The sequence below is a fragment of the Harpegnathos saltator genome, unplaced genomic scaffold (assembly GCF_003227715.2).
Source record: "Harpegnathos saltator strain DR-91 unplaced genomic scaffold, Hsal_v8.6 scaffold659, whole genome shotgun sequence".
NCBI classification, from domain to species: domain Eukaryota; kingdom Metazoa; phylum Arthropoda; class Insecta; order Hymenoptera; family Formicidae; genus Harpegnathos; species Harpegnathos saltator.
Window position 1 is genome coordinate 642,532 of NW_020230492.1, and position 25,093 is coordinate 667,624.

Consider the following 25,093-nt stretch of genomic DNA (forward strand, 5'->3'; position numbering starts at 1 on the left):
CGATATAACTGAGACAAAACAAGTATATAATAATCCTATAAACCTCTTAACGACCAGTTAAAAGAATAACTAATGAATAATGTAGACCCTTTATTGGTCTCCCAAAATAACGGGTCAATATCTCGTACCACATTTAGGCCTGGTCTACAATACGTGTCGTAAGTTGTAAGCCGTAACAATTGGCAGATCACAGTCGATTATTACAAAAATAATCGGCTATAATTGGTCAGTTTTTACGGCTTACGACTTACGACACGTATTATAGAATGAACTTTAGGCTAATATTACATGTGTCGTACGACAAGCTTCTCGGGTACATTGATTGGCTTACGCGGAGCAATCCTAGAAATATTCTGTTTGTTAACCAATCAACGTATTCGAAAAGATTGTCGTACGACAAATGTTAAGCCAGCGGCACACGGTGCTTGTTTTCGTGCTGAATTGCTTGCTGGATGAAAATACTGCGTTGTGATTGGTACATTTCCGAAGATGAATGGAAATGCACCAATCAGAACGCAGTATTTTCATCCAGCAAGCAGTCCAGCACAAAAACAAGCATCGTATGCCTCTGGCTTTACACGAGCTCGCTCAATGCGGTTCGAATCTTTATGCGGCTAAATTTTATGGAAGCTATTTTATGGAAGTAAATTGTGGTTTGAATGTCAATTAAAATGCGGATTTTAGTCGAGACTCGAACTACATTTTAATGCCTCTATAAAATTTAACCAAGATTAAAATTAAACTAGTCATTTTTAAATTTGGATTCAATAATACTTGTCCAATTAATAAGTAAGATAGCTCAGCATTCGGATTTTTCTTTCTACCGAAAGTATCAGAAAAGAATTGCCTTTCAGTTTTCCAGCGATATGGTTTCAATTTTAACTTTAATATTTTATAGATAGATTTTATAAAGTTAATCGATCATTCCCGGAGCGATTCGAACTCAAAAAAGTCAGTCGAAAATACTATAGGATAAAATTATCGCTTATATTAGGTAATCGTAACAATAAAAAAATCTCAAATTTAAAATGTAAAGGAAAAAATAGATGTTTTAATGAGTGAATGAAATTAAACTATATATTTCTTCTAGGAAAAATTACACGGTCGTCTGTACATCAAAATTTAGGAATTGTTATTTATTTGACATGTTTACAGTGACTTATATATCCCACAATCTATATTAATTCCCTTAACGTCAAGATTACCGTTCGTAGCGCGATAACGCGCAGTTTCGCGACGATAACGTAATCGGTCAACCGTCTACAATCGTATGTCGCTCCGATTTCGAAAGTACATTAATAGCTAGCTTCCGTTCACTCGCGTATAATCAACGTCGTGTATATTCTCGCTCTCGATTGAAGTTGCGCACTTTTGGTTAACGCATCCCGTCTCTAAGTGCCCCGTTTAAAATTGGTTTGTCTTACATGCACTTTTTGTCCTTATACGGTGTAACAAGTATACATCTTCCATTGGTAGAAAAGGAAAGAGAAAGTGAAAAGTACAATCAAATAAATAGGCATTTGCTCGTCGTGACTTTTATGATTATGTCATATATAGCAGCTAGCAGCTACGAGTGTTAATGGGATACATAGAAAAGTATATAGCTTATAAGAGGTAAATACACAATTCTGTAATGTATGTGTGTATGTACATGTGTGTATGTGTAGTTTCAAATTTTGTCAAGCACAAACGTGACGTTTAATCACGGCTCGCGTTTCACTCCGAGATCGGCTTAACTTTAGATGCGACTGCGTACACGTGGCCGAGTGTATCTTGACAGTGACGTTCTGTTCACGTAGGTCGCCAACAGGCAGAGGCACGGAGGGTGCGGAGGACGAGTCGCGCGTATCGCATCGGGGGCGTTTTATTAGCGTATGCACGTTCACTTCGGCCGGAGTATTTGGTTTGCACAAGACCGCGTTCGATTGTACCGTGAATTTAATGGAGCGCGATACGGCTTCTCGCGGCTTAACGTGACATTCTCTCTGGCTGCGATTGGCTGCGATCTCGACACGTCTCGACCGCGAGCAACCAGGAACGCGTGATGCGTATCCCGACGCTGTCAGCACAGTGCCAACAAGTCCCGCGAACGATGTCCAGGTGTGAATAGTAGTAGATCCGAGTCGGAAAGGCTCGTTAACAAGACGCACGGGTCCAAGCGGGAAGGTATGGAGGGTGTCAACGGTCAGCTGCAGACCAAGTATCAGAAGATTGCCACGGAATATTCAAAAGTGAGGCATCATTTCTTGTAAAACGTAGCAGAGACAGATTCAAGGTTTCCGAAAATATCGTCACCTTAACATAATATCAAACATTTGCGAAACATCTCACACGCACACACACACGCGCGTGCGCGCGCGCGCGTAGCCGCTCGCCTGCTCGTTAATCCCTATGTACAAAGTAGGGTTCTTTAAATAATACGATACTGTTACACTTGTGCGAGTAATATAGGGATACATCATAATATCTCAACGTTCAAAGATATCTCAGTGTTAAATTGTAGCTGATTGATGTGCTGCGATACATCGTACACTCAACGTTTATCACAGTAATACACATGTAAGTCCACGTACCATGTATGTGTGCGTATTAAAAAGGAAATGTCTTTGCAGATTCGTGCACAAGCAAACGTTCTGAAGAAGGCTGTGATAGAAGAACAAACGCGTAATACGGATATTCGGAATCAATTGAAGGAGAAGGAGGTGGAACTTCGTCGAGCTGAACAGGAATTGGACAGTTTGACATTTCGCAATCAGCAATTGACAAAACGTATAACTGTACTACAGGAGGAACTCGATAAAGCACAGAATAAATCTAGTAAGAAAGGTAGGAACAAACATACAACAGAGAACAACAGTCAGGTCCCAGCACCACCGAACAACATCTTGGACGAGGAGTTTCAGAAAAAGATAGTGGAGAATGCTCAATTGTTATCGCAAATCAGCGATAAGGATAGTGAAATTGAAAGTTTGTATGAAAGAATACAGCAATTAGAATGTAAGATCGATCACTGCGAAAAGTCTAAAGTAGAGTCTGAGTGCCAGTACCAGAGTACGATAGATAAGCTAGAGAGAGAAAGGAATGACCTACAGAGGAAATTAAATGACAGACAGAAACAAGAAGAAACGGTATCGTGGTCCAGCAACGAGGGCAAGCGTGATGGTTACGACTTTGACACGAGAGGAGTGCTCTCGAATCATCGTCAAACAGAATTGTCTCCATTTTCCTCGCCATCTGCCTCACGTAGGTCCTCCAAATCGCTCGGAGAAGGAAAGCCGCAAAAGCTGCAGGAGGAAAGTAACGAGTTTCTCTATACAAAATCATCTGACTTGGAGAAGGAACTAAATCATTGGAAGGCTCAGTATCATATATTGAAGATAAAATTCGATGAGGTGGAACAAAAGGAATCATCGACGGTAACTTCCCAAAGTGGTGACGAGGCGTTGAGATCTCTGGAGATAAACAATATGGTGACGTTTTATTTCTGTCTTCTAGAAGACACATATACCACATTTTTACTTGTACATTATAACTTGTATCTTACCAACAGGTTGGCAAGTTGAGCGTTCCTTTCGCATTACCCGAAGAGATTGAAGCTCGCGAGTTGAAGATCAGGGACTATTTTCTAGAGGAAATTGAAAAATTGATCAATGAAAAATACATGTGTCATATAAAAAATTTGGCCATGGCCGCTAATGTAATAAGATATACTTTGTACATGTTAATTTCAACGAATCAATTGGCATAGATATATAGTCTTATTCCTTTTTTCTTTTGCGTTTCAGAACGAAGTTATGCATGTTCAGTTAGATACGAGCGAGTCGAAGAGAGCGAAGTGCGAAGCGGCGCTACTGGAAGCACTTTCTAATTGTAACAGCCTACAAAAGGAGAAAGAAACGCAAGAAGGAAATTATAAATCGCAGTTCAACACTATGAGCGAACATCTTGCTAATATGAACGAGAAGCTCATCTTCCAAACGGAGGAGATACAACAACTGAAATTTGAATTAGCCAACAAGGTAAACAGAGAAAAAAAAGAAAATATAGACGGTTTTCTTCTTCTGAAAGTGTTTAGATATATCAAAAGTGTAATAAGAGGATGTGTATTTCTTTTTCAGAATAGTAAAAAAGGAAAGCAAAAGTGATTCAGATCAGAAATACATGAAAAGTTAATTGACATTCCACCAGTAACATTGATTTAATCGCAATCATTGGTCTCTCGATATAACTTTATGTACATACATACAATTCATACTCCTACAGCCAGGTGGTGATTTACATAGTTTTGCACATACATGTATACATTATCTGTAGCTCGCGCGTTGAAGGGCTCTCTAATTCGCTGTTTTATTATTTATGCAATCAGAACAATTCTCTGATGTTAAGACTTTCTCTTTTTACAAATGCTTATGTTGTTTAATCTTAACTCGTTCTTTGCGTCATATAAGCGCAATAATTATTTTTATTTGCTCACACTTGATTACAGTGACCAACTTGTGGTACAGGATAAAACAAAATCTCTAAACCGATTTAACAATAAAATGATATGTAAATGTTTTTGGTATTGCTCGTAGGACAGTTTGTTCATAGTTGGTCAAGATATAAACAGATACAACTGCAAATGTAAATTATTTCTTAATGTACTAAGAAATGATATAAGAAATATGTACAGCTACTGTTTTTGCAGTAGGTGTTGTGATAAATTAATGTATATTTGCCAAAGCAACTACATGTATTGCTTTGCGTTTTAATTATAAATAAAATTAATTATAATTGATCTCATTGAGCTGTTGAAGAATCTGAATTACAGACAAGTTAATCAACTTACTATGCAGGTGAATAGACACATTTACTGTGATCTATTCCACTTTAATAGCAAAGCTAGCACCACAACTACATCCCTGCTCAGCTAAAGGATTGTTTGTTATTCTAAAGGCAGATCGTATCAATTCAGTATGAAACTCTATCGTCGATCCCTTTACATATTCTAATGATGTCGAATCTATAATCACCTTGGTCCCGTCCTTCTGAAATATTCTGTAAAAAGAAAATGAAATTTCTTTTCTCCGTTAGCCTAGCCTAATCTAACCTAACCAAACATGCATCCTTATTGTATCTTGCGTACCTGTCATCTTCATGCACATTTGAATCTAGATTGAATTTGTACTGGAAACCAGAACATCCGCCACCTTCTACAGTGACTCTCAAACCTGCACCATCAACTGCAATCTCTTTCAAACGTTTTATGCAGCTGTCGCTGATAATCAAAGAATCCTCGGATTTGTCAGTAATAGTTGTTGATAGTCTACAGGACGATGTAACCGTGAATATACTGCACCATGGTGAACTATGAATATATCACAAGTCTTTTAGCAGCAACACTAGATGTATGGATACAATTTATAATGATTACATTTCAAAATTTAGCATTATATACAATTACGATGGAAAAATATCTTTTTTTTTCTATAATCATACACTATTTATCACTGTCATGTTTTGCAAACACGACCATAACAAGGCATATATAAAGGCAAATATAAAAAAAAATATAAAGTTACTCTATGTCACATAATAGTAAATGTTAAGCTCGAAATTTACTCACGTTAACAATCGAGAGAAATACCGATTCGCCGCGAAGTTCGAAGAGAGATTCCGCGCAGCACGGCTCAACTTCGCCATCTTTTTAATCGGTTGTATCAGCTGACGCAACGCCATCGACGAGTGCGCATTGCGCCCGTTGATTTTCGCGCCATTTCCAAAGCTTGGGTAAAGTTTGCGGCGCGAACGGATGTTATTTCGATTGAGCACGCTCGGCCGACGTGTAGATCGTCGTCATTGCTGGACTATTTCCAATTCTATTCTGACTAGACACCAGATGCACTCGATTTTCGCAGTAACACGACGTTGTTCAAACATCGATGACATTCGTCAGCGATTCGCGATATGGGTACGTAACCCGGAGATGATTTACGGAGATGATGTGATCGATGACATTTTTAGCGAGCGACAAGCAACGAAATTCGAATGTACTTTCAATCGCAAATTCACGGTCGTGATAAGAACGCATCGATAAGAACGACACATACGTACGGAAAGAAGAGAGCGAACGTTTTTTTGCCTCGAGGATCCGCGTCATGGTCAGTCATCGTCAGTCATCGATATGACAGTACTCCAAGCGACAGAATCGTCGCAAGGAAACACGGATCGCCAAGAGGAACGGAGACGAGAAGTGTTTAATTCTCGAGGCGAACATTGTGCGTCGCTGTGGTAGCGGTGGCGGCGGCGGCGGCGGCGGCGGCGGCGGCGGCGGCGGCGGCGGCGGCGGCGACGGCGGCGGCGGCGGCGGCGATAGCGACAGCACGAGTAAACAGAGGATCAGCTGATGAGGCACAACACAAGAAGCAGTTGAACGTGGTGGAAGGTGCAGCTTATTATCGAAGCGCAGGTCAACCGCCGCGCGTTAGTTGGTTATGGCGACGAGCAGCTCCGACGGCTCATGCACTGCACCTGCGGATTTTCAGCTATCTTCCGAGCTGGAAGATACATCCAATCGCTTGAGCGCGAATCTGCTCAAGTGTCCGTTGTGCCACAGCAGCCGTCGGATCTTTCACTGTCGCCAGTGCATCCAGAACGGCGATTTCACGCACTCGAACGCTGTTTACTCGGAACGGTGCGTTTGCGCTTTTATCACTTCTCATCGTTGACGCCAAATCACGTTCACGCTGACATTCGTGCGGTCCTTTCTCCTCCATCAAAATTGATAAGAACCTTCGAAACGCGTCTCGAGAATGCGGACGTCACCTGGTTATTCAGCGCGCGAACAACTCGATGCTTATAATTACTCCTGATGATAATGCTATTGCTGCTGCCGTTTTCAGGTTCGCGGACAAGCAGATGCGGTTGCTACGGCTGAAAGCCGCTCGAGCTCAGCTGGAGGAGAAGTGCGTGAAGGCTCTCGAAAGACGCAAGCAAAAGGATAAATTGGTATGATACACGTGACGTAAAAAAGTGATGTTCGTAAATTAACACCGCGCTTTAAGGAGGCAGGAGGATCGTAATTCACGAATATACGCATACTTGAACACGCAGCCATATAACTTTGATATTTAACACGCATCTGCATCGATTTACATGTCGTGCGGCACGATGTTCTCATATCTTGTGCATTCCGTTCCAGATATGTGATATAAATATTTGCAAAGAAAGAGTGAGACTCCTTCAAACCTTGGTGCATGAAACGAAACAGAGCATATTCAAAGGTAAGTCAACATTTGCAATTGAAATTTGTTAGACGCCATCGATGTTACTGCTATTTAATTTTATTATGTACAGGTGACCAGTGTTTGAACATTTTAAAAGATAACAACTCGCAGTTAATTCAGCGTTTGCCAAGGCACGAGGAGAGAGTAGAGAAGTTGCATTATATCGTTAGTGGCCTAAAGGTAAAGCGAGAGAAGCAGCAAGAGGCGGTGGATAGAAAGAGAGAGCAACTCAAGAATGTTATCAGAACTGCTGTGAGCCAATTAATTCAATACATCTTTCCGTTATCTCGGGTCCAGCCAAATAGAAGGTATCGTGTTTTTACCTCAGAGTCCTGTTTTGAACAATCTCAAGACATGTCAATCTGTGTCTGAAGAATAGATTCGCCGTTATCGTTCATTCTTTGCAGTTTGTGCAGCAGCGAGGAGAGCGACAGTACAACCTCGGATATTGTTACCTCCGCATTAGCAGAAGCATCGGGTACATCGTATGTCCGGGGTAGATGGATCAGTGACAAAGAAAATTCGTCGGAGATCCGTCATTGTATAGTCGAGCCAACGTTGCCAGGGACGGGAGATTACAGCGCTTACTCTCATTGGGGTAATAGTGTCTGTTTTGCTCTAAGAGTGCTGAGTTTAAGAAATGATACACTCGTACAATATACACATGCGCGTTTCTTTATAGTCGCAGCAAATAAAGACGGCGTGCCAGGTGCAAACAAAGAAAATGCGATGCACAATCCAGCGTACAATATCAGCGCTGGTTTATCTTTCACTACACAACTGGTTAATGTTATTGCTTCTTTTGTTAACGTAAGGCTACCGTACAAACTTACTTGTGGGTATGTATTTAAAACACCAAAATCACTTAATACATCAGAATCATATACTTGCGTGCATTGTGACACACACGTTCACATGCACGTGCACAAATGTATTTTTCCTTTTTCCATCTAAATATCAATCTCTTTTCCGGTTCCATATGCATATTGCTTCTTCAGGGAGTTCGGACACGAAATGTCGGATCAAAAATTCGCCAGGAAAGTGGCAAGGCTAAATAGCAACGTATTACACTTATGCTTTACGCAAAATACCGACACAAGAGTTTTACATCCGATGCATACGTTGCAAAATCTGATGCATCTGCTCAATACTGAAATTAGTGACTTAGGAAGGTAACAAATCTGATGAAACGAATTAATAATCTGTCGAGAATGTCCAAGTTGAGAGTAGCCAAGTTTACAGAAATTTCTACAAATGACAATAGAAATCACATTGTGTGATATTGTATCGTAGAATCGGACCAATGGAAGCTGATCCGGCTATAATAGCGCAACTTCACAATCAATTGATCCCTGATTTGGAAAATAGCGACGATTCCGGCTCCGACGAGGAGGAAGATGCGTGCGCAGGGTGGGAAGCGGTAAGTAGTATTCTTTGAAGTGAACGAAATCGAGTAGCAACAATGCGATGTAATTGACGGATCCTGCGTCGCGTATATGTACAGGTGCCGAATATCGCTTGTCCCGAGATGACAGTACCTATTCCTAGCGCAATGGCTACTCAGCAGTCCTCTGCTATGCAGCAAGTGCATCAGAGTGTCGCCGGCGGTTTGGTAACAAGTGCAGCAGCCAGTATCGCTTCGATCTGGCGAGGTTGGACCAACAAATAACTTTTTCCTTACGAATGACTCGTTTGCGGCTTCAGTTGATCACAGAGATTCGCTGCGTATCTCGAGTTCTTCAAATCGAAGAGTGAAAAGCTCGTAAAGACGCCTCGAGGCAAACGTGATGTGTAACAGAGGTATTTACGTTTTATACAATAATATTTGCGTGACTTTGCGGGAGAGAGTACGAATATATATATACACGACTTTCTTGACTTTTACGCAACACGTGACATTCAAAGTAGTTCAAATGTACGCTGTGACAGATTTCATTAAATCTAATATTTAACTTAATTGAACTAAAGTAAATAGAGAGAAAGAGAGAGAGAGAGAGAGCGAACGAGAGAGAGAGAGAGAGAGAGAGAGAGAGAGAGAGAGAGAGAGAGAGAGAGAGAGAGAGAGAGAGAGAGAGAGAGAGAGGAGATCAGTAAATATGTTATATATAATAGTATAGTTGTTTAATGAATGAATTTATGAACATTTTATATTTCGACACACCACGAATAATAGTTTAGAATGTGTGATAGGTACAATGAGACGGATATATTAAATAGTGGAAACAGGATGTATATTATTAATTAGCGGACACGTACCTATAAAACTTGCTACGACTGCAACTACGTGCAATGACTGCCTTTTCTATGCTCACTGCACTCGATATGATTATACATTCATTGAATGTATATACACGAAAAGAAAGAGACGCTTCTCTGGGTTAAACGCACTGTTGATATATTTTGTATTTTAGAGAAAACGAAAGAGAGAGCATGACCAGCAACGAAATTCGGTTGTATCTTTTGATTTTCTAATCGTTATCGTAGGATCATTGTGTTCAATATCTTATAATCTTTTCCTCGGCAACTAAACATTATTTCGCGATTCAATAATAATTAATCTTATATAATATTGAGACAATGAACGCATTCATCTGACACGTTAAATGAATCCTGAAATATTTCCAACACGGAAACTACAGGAAAACATTGCGCATCACGTGACTGTAACGTTGCGTATATTTTTTACCATGTAGTATGAAAAAGATAAGATTTGTTAAACGTTTCTTACTTAATATAAGAAGCAAGTATTATGCGCTAATTAGATTCAATTATATTAATTAATATTAAGAAGAAAGAGTAGGATTGCCAGTATTTTGCGATATATGGTCATCCGTAAGAAACTCCGTAGAACACTATTATACGTGGTGTAGATAATTAATATCTTTTTCTTCTTTTTTAATCGAGTAATATTTCGTACAGTCAGTCTGTAAAAATTTAGTTTTATTTTTTGATCAATTTGTTCAATAAATAAACAATAACTGATAATATTTCTGATCGTATGGTATCGTGGAGAGCCAAAGGGAAGATAGTCGAAAATTATTCTCATTCATCGTGATTCACGAAGTTTACACACAAATATAGGCGTAATCTATTTCGTTATGCTTTTTACGCAACATACCATAAACATTCGTGATTTTTATAAGCCCAGTTATTTTTTAGGAATAAAATACGACAAAAATATAGACAGGTGATAACAGAGACAGACTGTGTGTATGTGTGTGTTTGCACGTGTGTGTTCATTTATTTATAATGCCGTATAATTTTCTTATGCATATATTTACTTTTCTGAGCGATGTAACTGTTTAACATGTTACATTGTAACACATAGTGAAACGATGATTTTGCGAAGGGACGACGTAAATTACGATATTGGAATGCTGAAACAATCGCATGTCTCATTTAATATAATTGTCGTTTATGTAATATCAAAAGAAAAACGTTACTTAAGTTGAAGTATACGGCGGAAGAAATTTGGGTCGCAAAGCGCAACAACTCGAGAGAATCACATTTTAGAAATGTACAAAAATATGATACGTCGAATAGATTAAAAAACTTATTGCGTACATATGTGATGTGCGTGTGTGCGAATGGAGTATACAATTTGTTTCTTATTACTGTAAAATGGCTATGTTTTATCTGAACAAAGATACATTGTGATACCTCGAGTAAAATAGGATCTCTCTCTCTTTCCCTCCCTCCCTCTCTCTCTCTCTCTCTCTCTCTCTCTCTCTCTCTCTCTCTCTCTCTCGCTGTCACTCTCTTCTTTTTAATTGTTATTGCTCCATATGTCTAAGTAATATTAACGATAGAATACATACTTTTTAAATATACCAATTAACGGTATGTACCGTACCATTTTAGATCTTTTGTATCTTCTTCGATATTTTGAAATAAATATATAAAAGTGATCTATTTGGTATATTATATCCCGTACATCATAAATGTGTATGTACGTACGTACATAGGACAAAAAAGTCAAATACGCAAGAGGAAAAGAAATAAGCGTTTTCTTCCATTTTTATAAAAAAAGGCCAAGGGTTTATTATGTTTACAGCTCAATAAAATCGTTTCGGCTGCGTAAGAAATGCGCGATATACACCCAAATATAATTAAAAAAAAAAAAAAAAGAACGAAAAGAAAAATAGCGGAAGAGAATCGACAACTGAGCACAGGTTTCAAACACAAGTGTCGATTCGTATGAAAGAAGATGCAGTGATTCTCTGGAATAGTTTAGTCAGCTTCACGTACGATGCATTCGGTCCCTAATTTAATAGCCAAGGGTAACCACGACGTACAACGGTACGTCGTTCTTACAACTAACTCATATAGCACAGATTTACGCTCGAGATATAACATGAACGATTTTCGAATTTCTCGCCATTTCACCCTCGGTGAAGATAAAATGCTTTGTACAATGCGTTTTTTTGCTAACGATAAGTGTGACGCAACATAGTTTTTGGAGAGATTTCGATAGCTTTGACGCCGCAATGCGCGCAAGGATGCTTTCCACGAAGATGTTTTCATTGGTCAAAACTGTGATAGAAAATAAAAATTTATGCAGTTGGTCGTTGTCGGCCAATCGTTGGTAAAGATATCAAGAAATCAGTGGCAATTATTGTATTATCGTTGAGATTTATCAACGTAACTGATTTGACTTGATGCTGATGCTGATTCTGGTGCTGCTGTGTTGCATGTAGTATTATTATACCAAATATGACGTATCTGCAGTATCTCTGTATTGATTGAACATGTACAGAGCATAATAGAGAGACACTTGCAAATTTTGCAACTTATATATATATATATATATATATATATTCGCGTTCCTACAAATCGTTTGTACATATAAATTGGCGTTTATTCGCTGAAAATCAATCGGTTTGTCGCCGCAGTTGATCTCGTACTATGAAGAGAAATTATTGTCGACAAAAAATAAAATAGAAAAAGGAAGATCAGCAAAATGCATTCCAAATCCTGTAATCCAACTTTAGTCTGATTTACCACTTTTTAGTACTTCGGTTTAGTTACATACAATCTAATATAATTTACGAGATTTACAAAGCTTTGTAACGTAGGTGAAACTAAAAGACTATAGCTCTCGCCGTCATTTGAGACTCTGCTTACTGTTGTATTGGAAATAATTATTAAATTGCGGCGTCAAAGTTATCTCGAAATCGTTTTGGTAATAGTAATGATTATAACTCCGAGAACATTCTATTCAATTACCATTTCGCATAGTCTCTGTTCATGTAGCAACTCCACTATGATTCTCTTGACGACAGATATTTTCATTTTCACCACTTTTGGATTGGCCAGTCTATCGCAATTTCACATGTACGAAATTGTATACGTATTGTGTACACTTAACTGCTCTGTGATTTCTGTAAGCACATCATTATACGATATTTTAATTTTTGCATATATAACTATTTGAAGGTTTATAAACATATGTGATACAGGAGTGTGATACGTGTGTATGTGTATTTATATGTATATACGCACATATATACACACACATACATATTGATACACGTGTGTTGTATTGTGTGTGTTTTTCGTAGGTATTAGATATTTTTTAATGAGTGCATATGTGTTGTCAATTCGGCACTAAAAAATACTTAATACCAAATCGTGCAAAAGTTTCTTACAACGATCAGTCTAATTCCGATTGTGTGCTGTGTATGTGTATAAAAGGGGAACTTTATAAAGAATATTTCTACTGATTGATAATCTAACAGCTGTGCTACGTTAGTACGTAAATATTTTAACAATACCACTGTATAATATACTATAAGAAGAAGACATTCCTAAAGAATACCCAAGGATGCAAATTAATAATGTAATTATATACTTACATACTTTAGAAGTAAGATACTATTAATGTTGTTTGTCTTGAAGTATCAGAGTAACGTTGTGCGTTCAACGTTCTAGATTGAAATAAAGTTAATCAACTGTCGTCTCGTGATCGAGTATTTCGCATGATAAAGAAATTATCGGAGGACTAATGCTAAATGCTGAAAAACGATACCTTGCAAATCAATCGGACATGTAACAGAAACACATCATTGGCGCAGTCTCGCATATTTTGCATCTACTTTTACATCTACTCTCATAATGCATCATTTTCTACTTCCAGCAAATGTCCAGCGAATAAATAATCACGTATGTTCGGTACGTTTTTTACACATGGCCATAGTTTACCGTCACGTCATGAAACTTATTATTGCTAAGTAATTATAAAGTGGTATTGTCAGAAGGTAGAGATAAATCGGATAGAACTTTTTTACAGATACTTTCTCGCAAGTGCACATGAAATGCATCGGACATCAGATACCGAGATAGACTGAGATAGATAGAGGTATTGTTTATCGATTGTATATCAATAGCATATTTCTACAGAAAACGCATTACATGAATAAAAAAGAACTGAAAATGCAATATCAAGATAAATATAAAAAGATACACTCTAAATTTTTCATCGAGACCGTAGCAGCGGTATACAATGAACGTAAGAGCATTTTAATAATATGTAAACTTCGCGGTAACACGAGCATAATCGTTAGGAAGTCGCAAATTATACACACGCTTGCTCACAAAAACGAAAAACTCCTTCCCCATTCAATCACTTTAATTGTATATACGCGCATGATATACACAGTAAATACAGATGAGTACAACACGGACATTTACGATCGACGAGTCTACACACGACACAATGGCGTATCTAAAATATGCGGAATTACATGCTATAATTGAGCCGCTTAAAAATGTTGCATTTTTCTAAGCTCGGTCTGTACATCTTTGCGCAAATATCGCAGAAAAGTAAATCGATAATTTTAAAACTAAATTTTCCGTCAACCTTCACCCTCTCTCCTCTTGAATAAATGGTAGACACAGCACTATATACTAAGATGTTTTTGACAGAAAAGAACTTGCGCTTTGTTTCAACGCAATTTGAAGAATTAAGAAAGGATACGATCTTTTACGACAAATTAAAGAGGAGAATGTTGAAGAAGAAAGGTTTTTTCGTCGTCAGTGTCATAGATTCTCCAACGCAAAATATTAATATAATAATAAATAGACGAATACCATGAAAATATATATATCGCACATTCGACGTGTGTATGTGTGTGTGTGTGTGTGTGTGTGTGTGTGTGTCAAATATTGTAAAACATTTGAAAAATTAGATGTACAAAAAAGTCTATGAAGTTTATGATTGCGACAATAGGAATATAAGACGTTACGTTTGTTCACCGATGATAAAATTAACGAATTTTTCATATTCTCGTAGTATACTTTAAAAAACATGCAATATAGTTAATAATAATTATAAGACGTCACGATTAACCACTGTCGCAATATATACATGTCGACCGAACTTAATTGATACATAATCTTATATAACAGTGTAACAAAAAAATACTACTTTTTCGTTTTTATGAAGGCATATATTTTACATAACTTTTGTCTTCTACTAGTCCCATTCTGTAGAGTATAAATATCCCAATATTTAAGAAAATATGTAGTAAATAAGTACAAATCACAGATTTCTCCGTAAGGAATGGAAAAGCAATTGGTTTGTCATTTCGTATATACTTTATGATTCTTATAAATCTCGTAAAACGTTTAGCACGGTGATGTATATATTATTATTCGATGTGCAGAATAGGACTATGTGTAAAAAAAGAGAATATATCGCTACAGAAGAATGATAGCCCATGTTAAAAGTTGTAACTAAACTGAAATTCCTACGAAATAAGTAGCTTATATCAACCGTGTAAATGATTGATATCGTTTGTAAATTGCTATCGAATCAAGATCGTGTGTAGATCCATCGAACATTCATAATCCTTCCTTCGAAAGCAATCTGCATATGGTTCTATAGCTTGCAGTACGAATTGAAAACACATACCATCGATACGAGCGTTACACCATTGTCACTAGATGAGGCACAATAGCGCAGCGAAAATTTTTTTTCTTTTTTAAATATAATTTCGTAATCTAGATAATTCTATAATGCCTCTGGCTAAGTTTCATTTTTGGTAAATTATAAATATATATTTTCATATATATTGTGTATATGTGTGTATGTAATTTGTACAATAAAACCGAGAAATGGCATTATCGATTAGATTCGAAACAAAAAAATTCGAAATACATTAGTATCTTTACATATTGTATAGTGAGACACAGTGTGTTAGTAAAAATAGAGAGTTCATTCATTCTCTGCATATAGGATTTTTATATCTATATTTCTAATATATTACTTTAAAACTGTAATAGAATGTTAACTTTGTTAATTCCAGGATATTTCTTTTTTATAACCAGAAACGGTAATATACTTTGGTATATGTATACTTTATCGTGTGTGCGAGGATGGCCTTGACGTATAGTTTCCTTTTCATTTTATCTTTCTCCAAATGAGAATGTCTCTATACGAATAAAAAACGATCGTAAAAGTCAAAGACGAGTTGGTGAATGTTTGATATGCGTTATTCCATTGACCGCATTATTGTTGTATCTATATTTTCTCCACACACATACATATACACACACATACGCGTGTGTATGTACATGTGCATATATGTACGCATTCATGAAAGAACGTACGGATAACGCGACAGCTAATCGAGTCGTATATATAGTATACTCGAATTATAAATTCGATGATACATCTACTGTATGTCCGGGCGTACAATGAATTTCGCGTCTTATATAAATCTATTCTGTATTCAAATATACAAAAATATAGGTTATACGAAAGTCGCAAAGCACAGTAATGTCGCAAGAAACTAAACTCAAGGCCTCCTTGCTGTACGTGCTATAAATTCATCTTTTAAATTATTCGAAGCGAATATCAGTACATAGTTTCTCAGACACAATTTTTCCGTTTATGTACAAGTGATTGACAATTTTAAAACTAAACGATCAGTTTTCCCACTCTTCTTGTATGAAAGTTTCGCATTCTACAAATCGATGTTCCCGTAAGTATCGGGAAGCGATAGTAAATAAAGAGTAGGAAACGCTGATCAAAGTAAATATTCCGAGCACTAATTTGCTAGATCTACAAAAATATATAATTGTGTGTGTGTACTTATGCATATACATATGTGTGTATAAATTGTATGCACGCATATGTATATATATAATGTAGTAATATTATGCTTTCTCTTATCAACATGGCAAGAGGGTATGACAGAAATACTCTACTAAATTTCTTGTCGAATTCGACGAGTCTCGCTTCTTGTCGCGCATACATTATCGTAATACAGAAATGACTTTGTACATTGTTGCGTGAGAAAAGTATACACTCTCGATGAAGATAACGTTCAATTTTGTTTGCGTGTGAAAGAGCTATGCAAGTGGTATAAAATGTATATATATTATTATTTACTCTGTTGTGCAAACTCTTCACACCGTGATTAAGTATTTCAAGGTTACTGCTTTTTTAAAATATACCCAAATGAATGCATACACATATAATAACATGTATATTCTACATATATACTTTTTTTTTACATTATTTATATTATATTAAAATTTATATCTTTTTTATCAGCTTTTTTATTATCTAATTTTCCGTTTCCAGCTTACACGTCTTTGCATCTAATTCTTAGTATAATATCTCTAAACCCTCTGCATGTGTGTAATAATATTTATATAGACACTTTCCCATTCTCTCCCTGATGAATTTGTAAAATCCAATAAAATCTAGTATAGAGAAACAGATAGATATATAGGTAGAAAGAGAGAGAGAGAGAGAGAGAGAGAGAGAGGGAGAGACAGTTATAAAAGGAAAGATTGTTAAATGATGAAAAGATAATTGACTAATTGGGAATTATTCGTAACCTATATAAGAATTTACTAATTACATTTTCTCTCGAAATATGCCATGATGCGTAAAAACAATTTCCCATATCTGTTATATATAGTGAAGATTTGTCCGACCTCTCTCCTGTATCCTAAGTAAAACGTACGGAATATATGAATACTTTTTAAAATTAAAAATAATGATCGATTATCTTTAGTCCCCTGTAATATTGATATTATACTTGTACTATTGTTTTATTAAAATTATCAACTGGCTTAATTTGCAAATAGATATTTTGCAAACAATAACAAAGCCCAGTTAAGTAAGCATATTCGTTCTAACGATACAGCCTTAAGTTCCAGCCATATTTATCCCAATTAAATAATCTAATCTTCCTCCTTTTTTTTCTTTAATGTATCCCTGTAATAAATATGCAATCTGTTTTTGAAAACTGTTTCACAATGGCTCCCACGATATCACTGAAGCTAGTGACGTTTAAAAGACATTTTGATATAGTTTGAGCTTTAAACAAACAACATGGATGGATGGATGAATGGTTGGATAGATAGATAGACAGATAGACAGAATAGACAGACAGGCGGAAAAACTTACGAAAGTATGTAATAAATTTACGCCAGGATAATACCATGTAATATTTAGTCAGTTTACGCACTAGTTTATGTTACCAATCGTAATTTATCGCGTAGAAGTATGTTTAATTACATGCTTTATGACAAACTTGGTTCTGTCATGATTCACGAGTTTATGGTACAACATTGTAATTTTGCTTCAACATTCATGGGATTTTCTTACATTAAAGATTACTATTAAAATCAATGTGTTCGCGGTAAATTCTGCATCTTTTTTATGCACACGGAACATATCTTATTATTATAATTGTACATTTGATGCAGCATGTGTGTATGTACGTGTATGTGTGTGTATGTGTAGAAAAAGAACGAGGGTTAGTTATGACAAAGGGATGTACCCAACACTTACACTATCCGCTTTGCTAGGACATATTTCCCGAAACACTTTTTCAATGAAAGGTTGCCTGGAAAAGAAGAGAAAGGATCGTGTTATTGTTTCGTTTTGTAAAATTCTCGAGAGTACGTGTCAACTCCGCAATATATACATTTGAATATACGTAGGGAAGTCAGGTATAAATCTATCAGCAGGGTTCTTACGACAAGGATCTAATTATATTCTGGAACCTAGCCAAATTGATGGAAGACTCTTGACTCGGTTCTATTTGGTAGTAGTAACGCTAAGGCTTTTTTACAGTGATCTCACTACGGAGTCAGCAACAAGTCTCAGTTCTTCTTTAAGTATCAGTTCTTTTTCATGGAAACACGCGACTAACTGCGCTATAATGTACTCTGAGTATGCTTTAAAATGTATCTTTAAAAACGATTACGCATACTTATTATGTAAGTATAAGATTGTGCCTATTCTTTCTATCAAAATTATGTAATATTCAACTGAAGTACGATAAACTAATCCTTCAGAACGAAATTAACAGCACGAATGACTCTTGAGCGTAGAATATATTTCATATTATAAGCTATAATTGTATTTTATAATGTATTGAGGTATTCCTTAAAATTATAAAATACAATTGCAACGGCATTAAACTTACTTAGCATGAAGACCACCACCAGGAGGTAAGTGAGGAAAGTCTTGGTCGCCTCCTCTAAGAAGTTCAAGCATTTTCAGATAGTCGAATTCATTCTTATCCTCCTCTGCAGCGACTATTTCTACAAAGACACAATACAGGTATTAAAGTAAGTTATATCTCTCTGTGTGCTGTGTTATTCTGGATATCAAAATACAGATATCACATGATTATAATTAATTAAACGTTCGTTTTAAATTTTGCGTAACAATTTTAAATGTAACCGTTATATGCTTAACAAATTGTGCTTCAACGTGTGATTAAATATTTATATCGTTTTATATTGAATGTATCAATAGCTGTTGTCTGCCCTTTCTATCCCTATGAAAATAACTCATTTTACATGTAGGATTACAAGTGATTACACACATTTCCATTCCTATAGATAATATACAATCTAAAAGTGAGAGCGAATAACAATTGTAATGAGAATTGTACTATGCTGTACTATGTTTATATATATCCTAATCGCGATTATATTATTGAAGTTAGGTGTAATAAGTGTTACAGCGATTTTTTTTTACATGCAATTTGTCAAGATGCTTGCAGAGATAATATAACCAACTATACAATAATCAACAAGAATCGAGACGTACGTGTGTAATATAACTGTATCGTATACATGCATCTACTTAGGACTGGAAGAGTAAATAGTACATTACATTTCTTATGGAAACACATACTCCTGTCATAAGTAGATACATTTCAGCCAAACTTTTAGCAAAGTCAATGTATAACAATGCAAAACACTGCCCACCTCTGGAATTGTATGCATATATGCTACATTGTAAGAAAGAAGAGAAAGGGAGGAATGAGAGAGGGAGAGAAAAGTTTGTTGCAACGTTCCTCCATAAGAAATGCATTGTTAACAAAGTAGTATTACAAATGTAGATAATCTTTATAAGAAAATTTGCACCTACCTGCGATATTGTTTAGATGTATACTTAAAAAAAAAAACTTTTCTTTTGTAATGTAGTTTTTACTTGCAACATGACTTTTTTTTTTAATTTACCAACTCCAAGGATGGACGCGTCTCTTAGTGACGATACTTCTGTAATATGGGGTGAAGCTAATACTGAAAAACTGTTTGTAATATATACAATCCAGTGATGATAAAAAATATGTTGGATTTCGGTTTTTAATATACATACATACAGAAACATCTATGTACATCTCAATTCTTATGTTGTACATACTATCGGTTTAAGTAAATGCTTATATATACATATCTACAAAAATTACTATTGTTGATAGATAAATAAATAAATAAATAAATATATATATAATGTTAAACTGTAAACGCGCGTATATCACATTAATGTTTATCAATAATCTTCTATTGAATCACCATTTGACAAAAAAAAATAATTTATATTGATATATTTTACAGTTCTAATTATGCACATTTTCTTTTAAAGTCTTCAAAAAGGTGATACAAAGGATATCAATTTGATATGATTATAAGTGTAATACTAATGCATCATTTTTATATTTGAATATCACTATATATTGTGCAAGAATTGTAATCATGTCAAGATTTGGAAAATTATATATTTGTATAATACAGTCAATTAAAAACCAAAAACAAATATATAAGTTTCGCACTAGGACATAATGATTCCTAATGAGTGAATATTTCTTTACATTATAATTTAGTTCTCTTAATAAGAGTCCTCTTATTAACTTAGCAACATTGCATATTGGCACACATATAGCACATATAGCATAAGTTAGTAGTTTTCAATGTGTACGTGTGTACATACATTCATACATACACACACACACACACATATATATGTTATATAAGTTAGATATGCACAATTTTAACAACATGAAACCTGAATGAGTGACAATTTATTTAAACACACAAAATATTGCACCCGTTTTTACGTTAAATATATATATATATATATATATATATATATATATATATATATATATGTGTAAGTTATATACCATACATATAAATTTAACAATTATAATTTAAACAAATATTTCTATAGATGGAAATCATGAAAACTCGAAAAATTATTGATGCATCATGTTAGATATCATTTAGATAAAATCTCAACGCGCGCGCTCACGTAAATAATACATTTTTTATTGACACACAAGACAACATAAAACAAAGCCATTTATAATTTTCCTGATAAACTGATATCATATTTTACACATGAGACGCAAATTTTATTAATCACATAGTGCAATGTTAAAAAATTGAATAAATCGCATATTGCATAATTGTTATACATACATACATATGTACATACATATATACATACATACATACACACACATATATATATATACACACACAAATATATATATACATATATACATATGTACATACATATATGTAGTCTGTACATCTAGTTGTGTAATTTTTAACGTTAATTTTTGAACAATTTAATTTTGCGATTATTGTTGCGTTTCTCATACATATTTTATATCATGAAAATGTCACCATTGTAAAAAGACACATTTTTATTACTTTGGTAATAGATTACTTTATGTCGACTAGCTATATCTTATGACACACATATTGTGACAATCCATATTACAAATTATAAATATAAAATTCACTTAAAAAGGCAAACTCTATATCAAATTATGTTTAAAGTATCTATAAGATGTTAAATGGATTTTTTCTTTAAGACATTATGCAGAACTTAACACACATACAATGGCAAAACGGTTTATTAATTTGCAGAATTTCTCCAACAATATTATAATACTTTGATTATATATAAATAATCATTGTATTATAATGTTTAAACTATTTTTGAACGTTGTTCAATATACTGGAAAAGAATTACTTTTATATATATACATATACACACACACATAATTAGTGTAATTATCACACTTTTTAGAATTATTTTGAAACAGCATCATTTAGATGCACGATAATACTTTTGTAATTTGAATATCTTTTTTTTTTGCCTAGGCACAAAGTAAATACTTATATAAACTGCCAAGAAATAAAAATCAAAAAGCGTCAAGAAGAATCCGTCATTGAACGTAATTATACTATATACCAACAAATATTAATTTACCCAAATTTTGATATCACTAGTTTGCATATTAGGTATGCATGTGGTACTCTGACCTCGAATTAATGCAACAACAGAAAGAATATAATGAATGTAAGTATGGAAAAGTTAAAGAACCTTTAATTCTCCTTTCTAAAGCCATCTCCAACTCAGCCTCCTGCCTCTGTGCTTCAGGACTTGGTTTTGGCGCGGCCGGGAACGTCACCAGAACTATACTCATATTATCTTTGCTACCCTGTAATAAAGTTTCTCATATTAATTCAAGAATACATCTATGTATTAAAAAAAAGAAAAAGCAAGAACATTAAAATTTTTCTTTATGCTTTCCTTTATTGTTATAAAGGTATATATATAATATTGGTATAACAAAAACATATTAAGAAAACAGTTAATGCAGAAAAGAGTTTCCAGGAAAGAGTTTCCAGAAAATATTCAGCCCCAAAAATGTTTCACATAATACATAGTAAGAAGAAAGAAGAAAAATATAAATGTTTAAAAAAAACATCATTCATGATTAATTTTACAGAAAGCAAAAGGATGAAATAATATAATTAAACTGTAAAATATAAAATGTGACATCACCTTATAAAGACATGTGTCTATAACCAGATTGGTAACTGCTTCCAAGTCATCTGTTAGCAGCAGCCTTGAATGTATAAAATCACATAAATCTTCGTTGTTCATTACATCCCATATGCCATCACACGCTAAAACTAAAAACTCATCGTGTTCATCGTCTCTGTCTCGCACAAATATTTCCGGTTCTGGCGACACTAACTGCTCACAAGGACCTCGATCTGTTAAATTTTTGTACTCATAATCGCCCAACGCCCGAGAGACCGCCAGAGATCCGTTAACTCTTTGGATCATCACGCTACCACCTGCATTCTGGATTCTCTCTTTTTCAGCAGGTTCAACAGGTTTATGATCTCGCGTCCAGAAGACTGGAGCCCCAGATCTACAGAGTACCGCCCGCGAGTCGCCACAGTTGGCGATGTAAATATTTTTCGGAGATATAAACGCGCAGACTGCGGTGGAGCCAGATTTGTCCGTGCCGGAACTCATTTCGGGTAAAAATCTCATCTGGTAGTCAAGTCTGAGAAATCCAGAATGAATCCCCTGAATAACATCTTCGGCCTTAAACTCTTGCGTTTGCATTATACATTCTAATAAATGTTCTGCACTATGCGCCGATACTAATGCACCCGCATGGCCATCAAACACCGCAAAGTAGCTCCAGTCTGAGAGACCACCTTCTAAGCCAGTTATCGCTCTGTGAGCATCCTCCATCTCTATCCGCCAGCCCTGCATGCTGGCGACTGCATATCGCAGGCCATTACCAGTGCCATGTTCGTTGCATTTCTCTGTCTTTGGAGTATCCAAGAATGCCCCCATAGTACTTGGCGAATATTTATCGTATTGTCTGATTAATTTGTTCCTTGTTCTCTACTATTTCACCAGCATCGTTCTCACTGATCTTCCAAGTAGCTCTTCTCTCGTTTTCACCTAGAATTAAGAGATTTGCTGTACTATATTGCAGAATCATGTGTTTATAGCAGGTTTCCGACACGTTGAGGTGCACCGATGATTCATGACGATTTCGGCGGGAATTCGGACGTCGCTCGTTGACACCGTAAGACGACTCGTCGATAACGCGGGTCAATGTGAGTAAAAGCGTGCTTCCCACACATTTACAATCCAAACGACAAAAACGGGACTGGAGCAAAGTGTTTCCGGCTATTCGTGGCGCGAATAGCACGATGAGCACGTAACACGTAACAACGAAGATGTTGCGTCGAATCGTTCGCAATGTAAATGTCGTGGATACATCACCGGTACAACACGATGCAGTGCGGTGCGATGCGGTGCGATGCGATGCGATGCGGTGCAATGTGATGCGATGCGATGTGATGCGATGCGATGCGATGGGATGGGATGGGATGCGAAGCGCTGCGGCGTGACTAGTCAATCCGATCGCTTACGCCACACGTCTCGCGCGCTGTGCTACACTACGCGTTACACACAGATATCGTCATCCGCGGCGAATACGCGGCAGCGACAACTGCGTGCGCGAATGGGAATCTCTTTTTGGCAACAGCGAATTTTCGCGACTAAAATAGTTTATACGGCTCGGCGAACCAAGAACTTACGTCGGCGGACCATGACCAAGTATCATCGTTGCTTCGGCTATTATTCGGGGCGCGTGCTCGAGTAAGCCACCGTTGCGGCTGCTGTTGATCACTATTGCTGTTGCTGCTGCTCCTGCTAACGTGTACCTCTCTCTTTCTCTTTCTCTCTCTCTCTCTCTCTTCCTTTCTTTCAATGCGTTTGCATTGTGTTTTTCTGAGAACACGAGGTGAATATCCACCGTCTTACACCACGTCTCACTCGGCTAGCTGGATGAATGTTTCGCTGCTTGACTCGGACCTCGGCTCTGCACACACAGAACAACGAAATCGACTCGCATGAATGGCGGATACGCACGCTCGGTGTGTTGCGCGTGCGCCAGTTTATTAATAGTGGCTCGCGCGTCGGTCGTCATCGTTAGCCAATCGACACTGCGCCGTTTCCGTTCGGTCTTGGCCGATTTCGTCCTATAGGGTCGTCACAAAGAAGTAAAATTAACACACTCTCTTTCTCTCTCTCTCTCTCTATCTATCTCTCTCACGCGCGCGCATGCATCATGCATATAGGGGACATTGGAATTAACTGCCAAATGTAAACGGACTAGAAGCGTTGCGCGCGATTTTACAGTCGATACATCTTCCGTTGTAGTCGATTATATTTATTTGTATTGATTAGCGGTGCGCGTTATGATTATATATCGCGCGGTTGCACCTCGTGATGCCACGTGGATTCTTGATTAGATGACTATAGTCACGCTCAGAGTATATATGTGTTGTGTATGTGTGCGCGCGCGCGCGCGCACACACATACACATATGCAATTCACATACGCGTAGCGTACGTTCATCGCGTCTTACACGCGTATTACATCAAATCGGTTTATTGATCCGCTGTAATATAACCGATAAGAATTCTGCTTACGGCAAGACTCTGTTCCACGGATTATTGGATTAGCATTATTTATAGCTACGTACACTCCATTGATTCACGTTCGTTTGAGCGCCGTTTGAGCTTTTTCTGTCGCGCTTAATCGTCGACGACGGCTCTTCTTTGATCTCCTCGCCGCGTAACTTTCAACACATTTCCCATGTCCGTGCATACGTGTGCACGTAACAACGAATGCGCTAGGCTCTGTGAGGAGAAATATTATTGCTCGACCCAGT

General features: G+C 36.5%; 4 protein-coding genes across 6 annotated transcripts; 2 read left to right on the forward strand and 2 right to left on the reverse strand.

Annotated features, from left to right (window-relative positions):
* Positions 1-1,189: 1,189 nt before the first annotated feature.
* On the forward strand, positions 1,190-4,493 carry LOC105185133 (myosin-10). Its single transcript, XM_011144406.3, has 6 exons — positions 1,190-1,614; positions 1,800-2,231; positions 2,613-3,470; positions 3,551-3,697; positions 3,786-4,019; positions 4,119-4,493. The coding sequence occupies exons 2-6, from the start codon at positions 2,169-2,171 to the stop codon at positions 4,143-4,145; spliced, it is 1,329 nt and encodes a 442-aa protein (XP_011142708.1). The 5' UTR covers positions 1,190-1,614; positions 1,800-2,168; the 3' UTR covers positions 4,146-4,493.
* LOC105185134 (iron-sulfur cluster assembly 2 homolog, mitochondrial) lies at positions 4,174-6,184 on the reverse strand. Of its 2 annotated transcripts, XM_011144408.3 has the most exons (4): positions 5,606-6,184; positions 5,126-5,347; positions 4,829-5,037; positions 4,174-4,615 (listed from the first exon to the last, which is right to left on the reverse strand). In XM_011144408.3, exons 1-3 carry the CDS (start codon positions 5,716-5,718, stop codon positions 4,860-4,862), a joined length of 513 nt encoding a protein of 170 aa, XP_011142710.1. In that variant the 5' UTR covers positions 5,719-6,184; the 3' UTR covers positions 4,174-4,615; positions 4,829-4,859. The 2 variants fall into 2 exon arrangements, with proteins under 2 accessions (XP_011142710.1, XP_011142709.1); XM_011144407.3 differs by having other exon boundaries at positions 4,174-5,037.
* Positions 6,185-6,327: 143 nt separating this feature from the next.
* Positions 6,328-9,264, forward strand: Atg14 (autophagy related protein 14). Its single transcript, XM_011144405.2, has 9 exons — positions 6,328-6,673; positions 6,882-6,987; positions 7,181-7,262; positions 7,336-7,573; positions 7,673-7,863; positions 7,948-8,104; positions 8,264-8,437; positions 8,559-8,685; positions 8,770-9,264. Exons 1-9 carry the CDS (start codon positions 6,474-6,476, stop codon positions 8,932-8,934), a joined length of 1,440 nt encoding a protein of 479 aa, XP_011142707.1. The 5' UTR covers positions 6,328-6,473; the 3' UTR covers positions 8,935-9,264.
* A 1,258-nt stretch (positions 9,265-10,522) lies between these two features.
* Positions 10,523-24,353, reverse strand: LOC105185131 (protein phosphatase 1A). Of its 2 annotated transcripts, XM_011144404.3 has the most exons (6): positions 23,955-24,352; positions 22,387-23,310; positions 21,922-22,039; positions 18,716-18,833; positions 18,076-18,130; positions 10,523-12,646 (listed from the first exon to the last, which is right to left on the reverse strand). In XM_011144404.3, exons 2-6 carry the CDS (start codon positions 23,197-23,199, stop codon positions 12,629-12,631), a joined length of 1,122 nt encoding a protein of 373 aa, XP_011142706.1. In that variant the 5' UTR covers positions 23,200-23,310; positions 23,955-24,352; the 3' UTR covers positions 10,523-12,628. The 2 variants fall into 2 exon arrangements, with proteins under 2 accessions (XP_011142706.1, XP_011142704.1); XM_011144402.3 differs by lacking the exon at positions 10,523-12,646 and having other exon boundaries at positions 13,873-18,130; positions 23,955-24,353.
* Between the last annotated feature and the right edge of the window lie 740 nt (positions 24,354-25,093).

Coding starts and splice junctions, on each gene's coding strand:
- LOC105185134 (XM_011144408.3), bottom strand. CDS start 5,718: ATGGCGTTGCGTCAGCTGATACAACCGATTAAAAAGATGGCGAAGTTG. Junction 5,348..5,605: donor TATTTCTCTCGATTGTTAAC/GTGAGTAAATTT, acceptor ATATATTCATAG/TTCACCATGGTGCAGTATAT. Junction 5,038..5,125: donor AATGTGCATGAAGATGACAG/GTACGCAAGATA, acceptor TTCTTTTTACAG/AATATTTCAGAAGGACGGGA.
- LOC105185131 (XM_011144402.3), bottom strand. CDS start 23,199: ATGGGGGCATTCTTGGATACTCCAAAGACAGAGAAATGCAACGAACAT. Junction 22,040..22,386: donor TAGACACATGTCTTTATAAG/GTGATGTCACAT, acceptor ACTTTATTACAG/GGTAGCAAAGATAATATGAG. Junction 18,834..21,921: donor TTTAGAAAGGAGAATTAAAG/GTTCTTTAACTT, acceptor GTGTCTTTGTAG/AAATAGTCGCTGCAGAGGAG.
- Atg14 (XM_011144405.2), top strand. CDS start 6,474: ATGGCGACGAGCAGCTCCGACGGCTCATGCACTGCACCTGCGGATTTT. Junction 6,988..7,180: donor GCAAGCAAAAGGATAAATTG/GTATGATACACG, acceptor ATTCCGTTCCAG/ATATGTGATATAAATATTTG. Junction 8,105..8,263: donor CCGTACAAACTTACTTGTGG/GTATGTATTTAA, acceptor TTGCTTCTTCAG/GGAGTTCGGACACGAAATGT.
- LOC105185133 (XM_011144406.3), top strand. CDS start 2,169: ATGGAGGGTGTCAACGGTCAGCTGCAGACCAAGTATCAGAAGATTGCC. Junction 2,232..2,612: donor TTGCCACGGAATATTCAAAA/GTGAGGCATCAT, acceptor ATGTCTTTGCAG/ATTCGTGCACAAGCAAACGT. Junction 3,471..3,550: donor CTCTGGAGATAAACAATATG/GTGACGTTTTAT, acceptor TCTTACCAACAG/GTTGGCAAGTTGAGCGTTCC.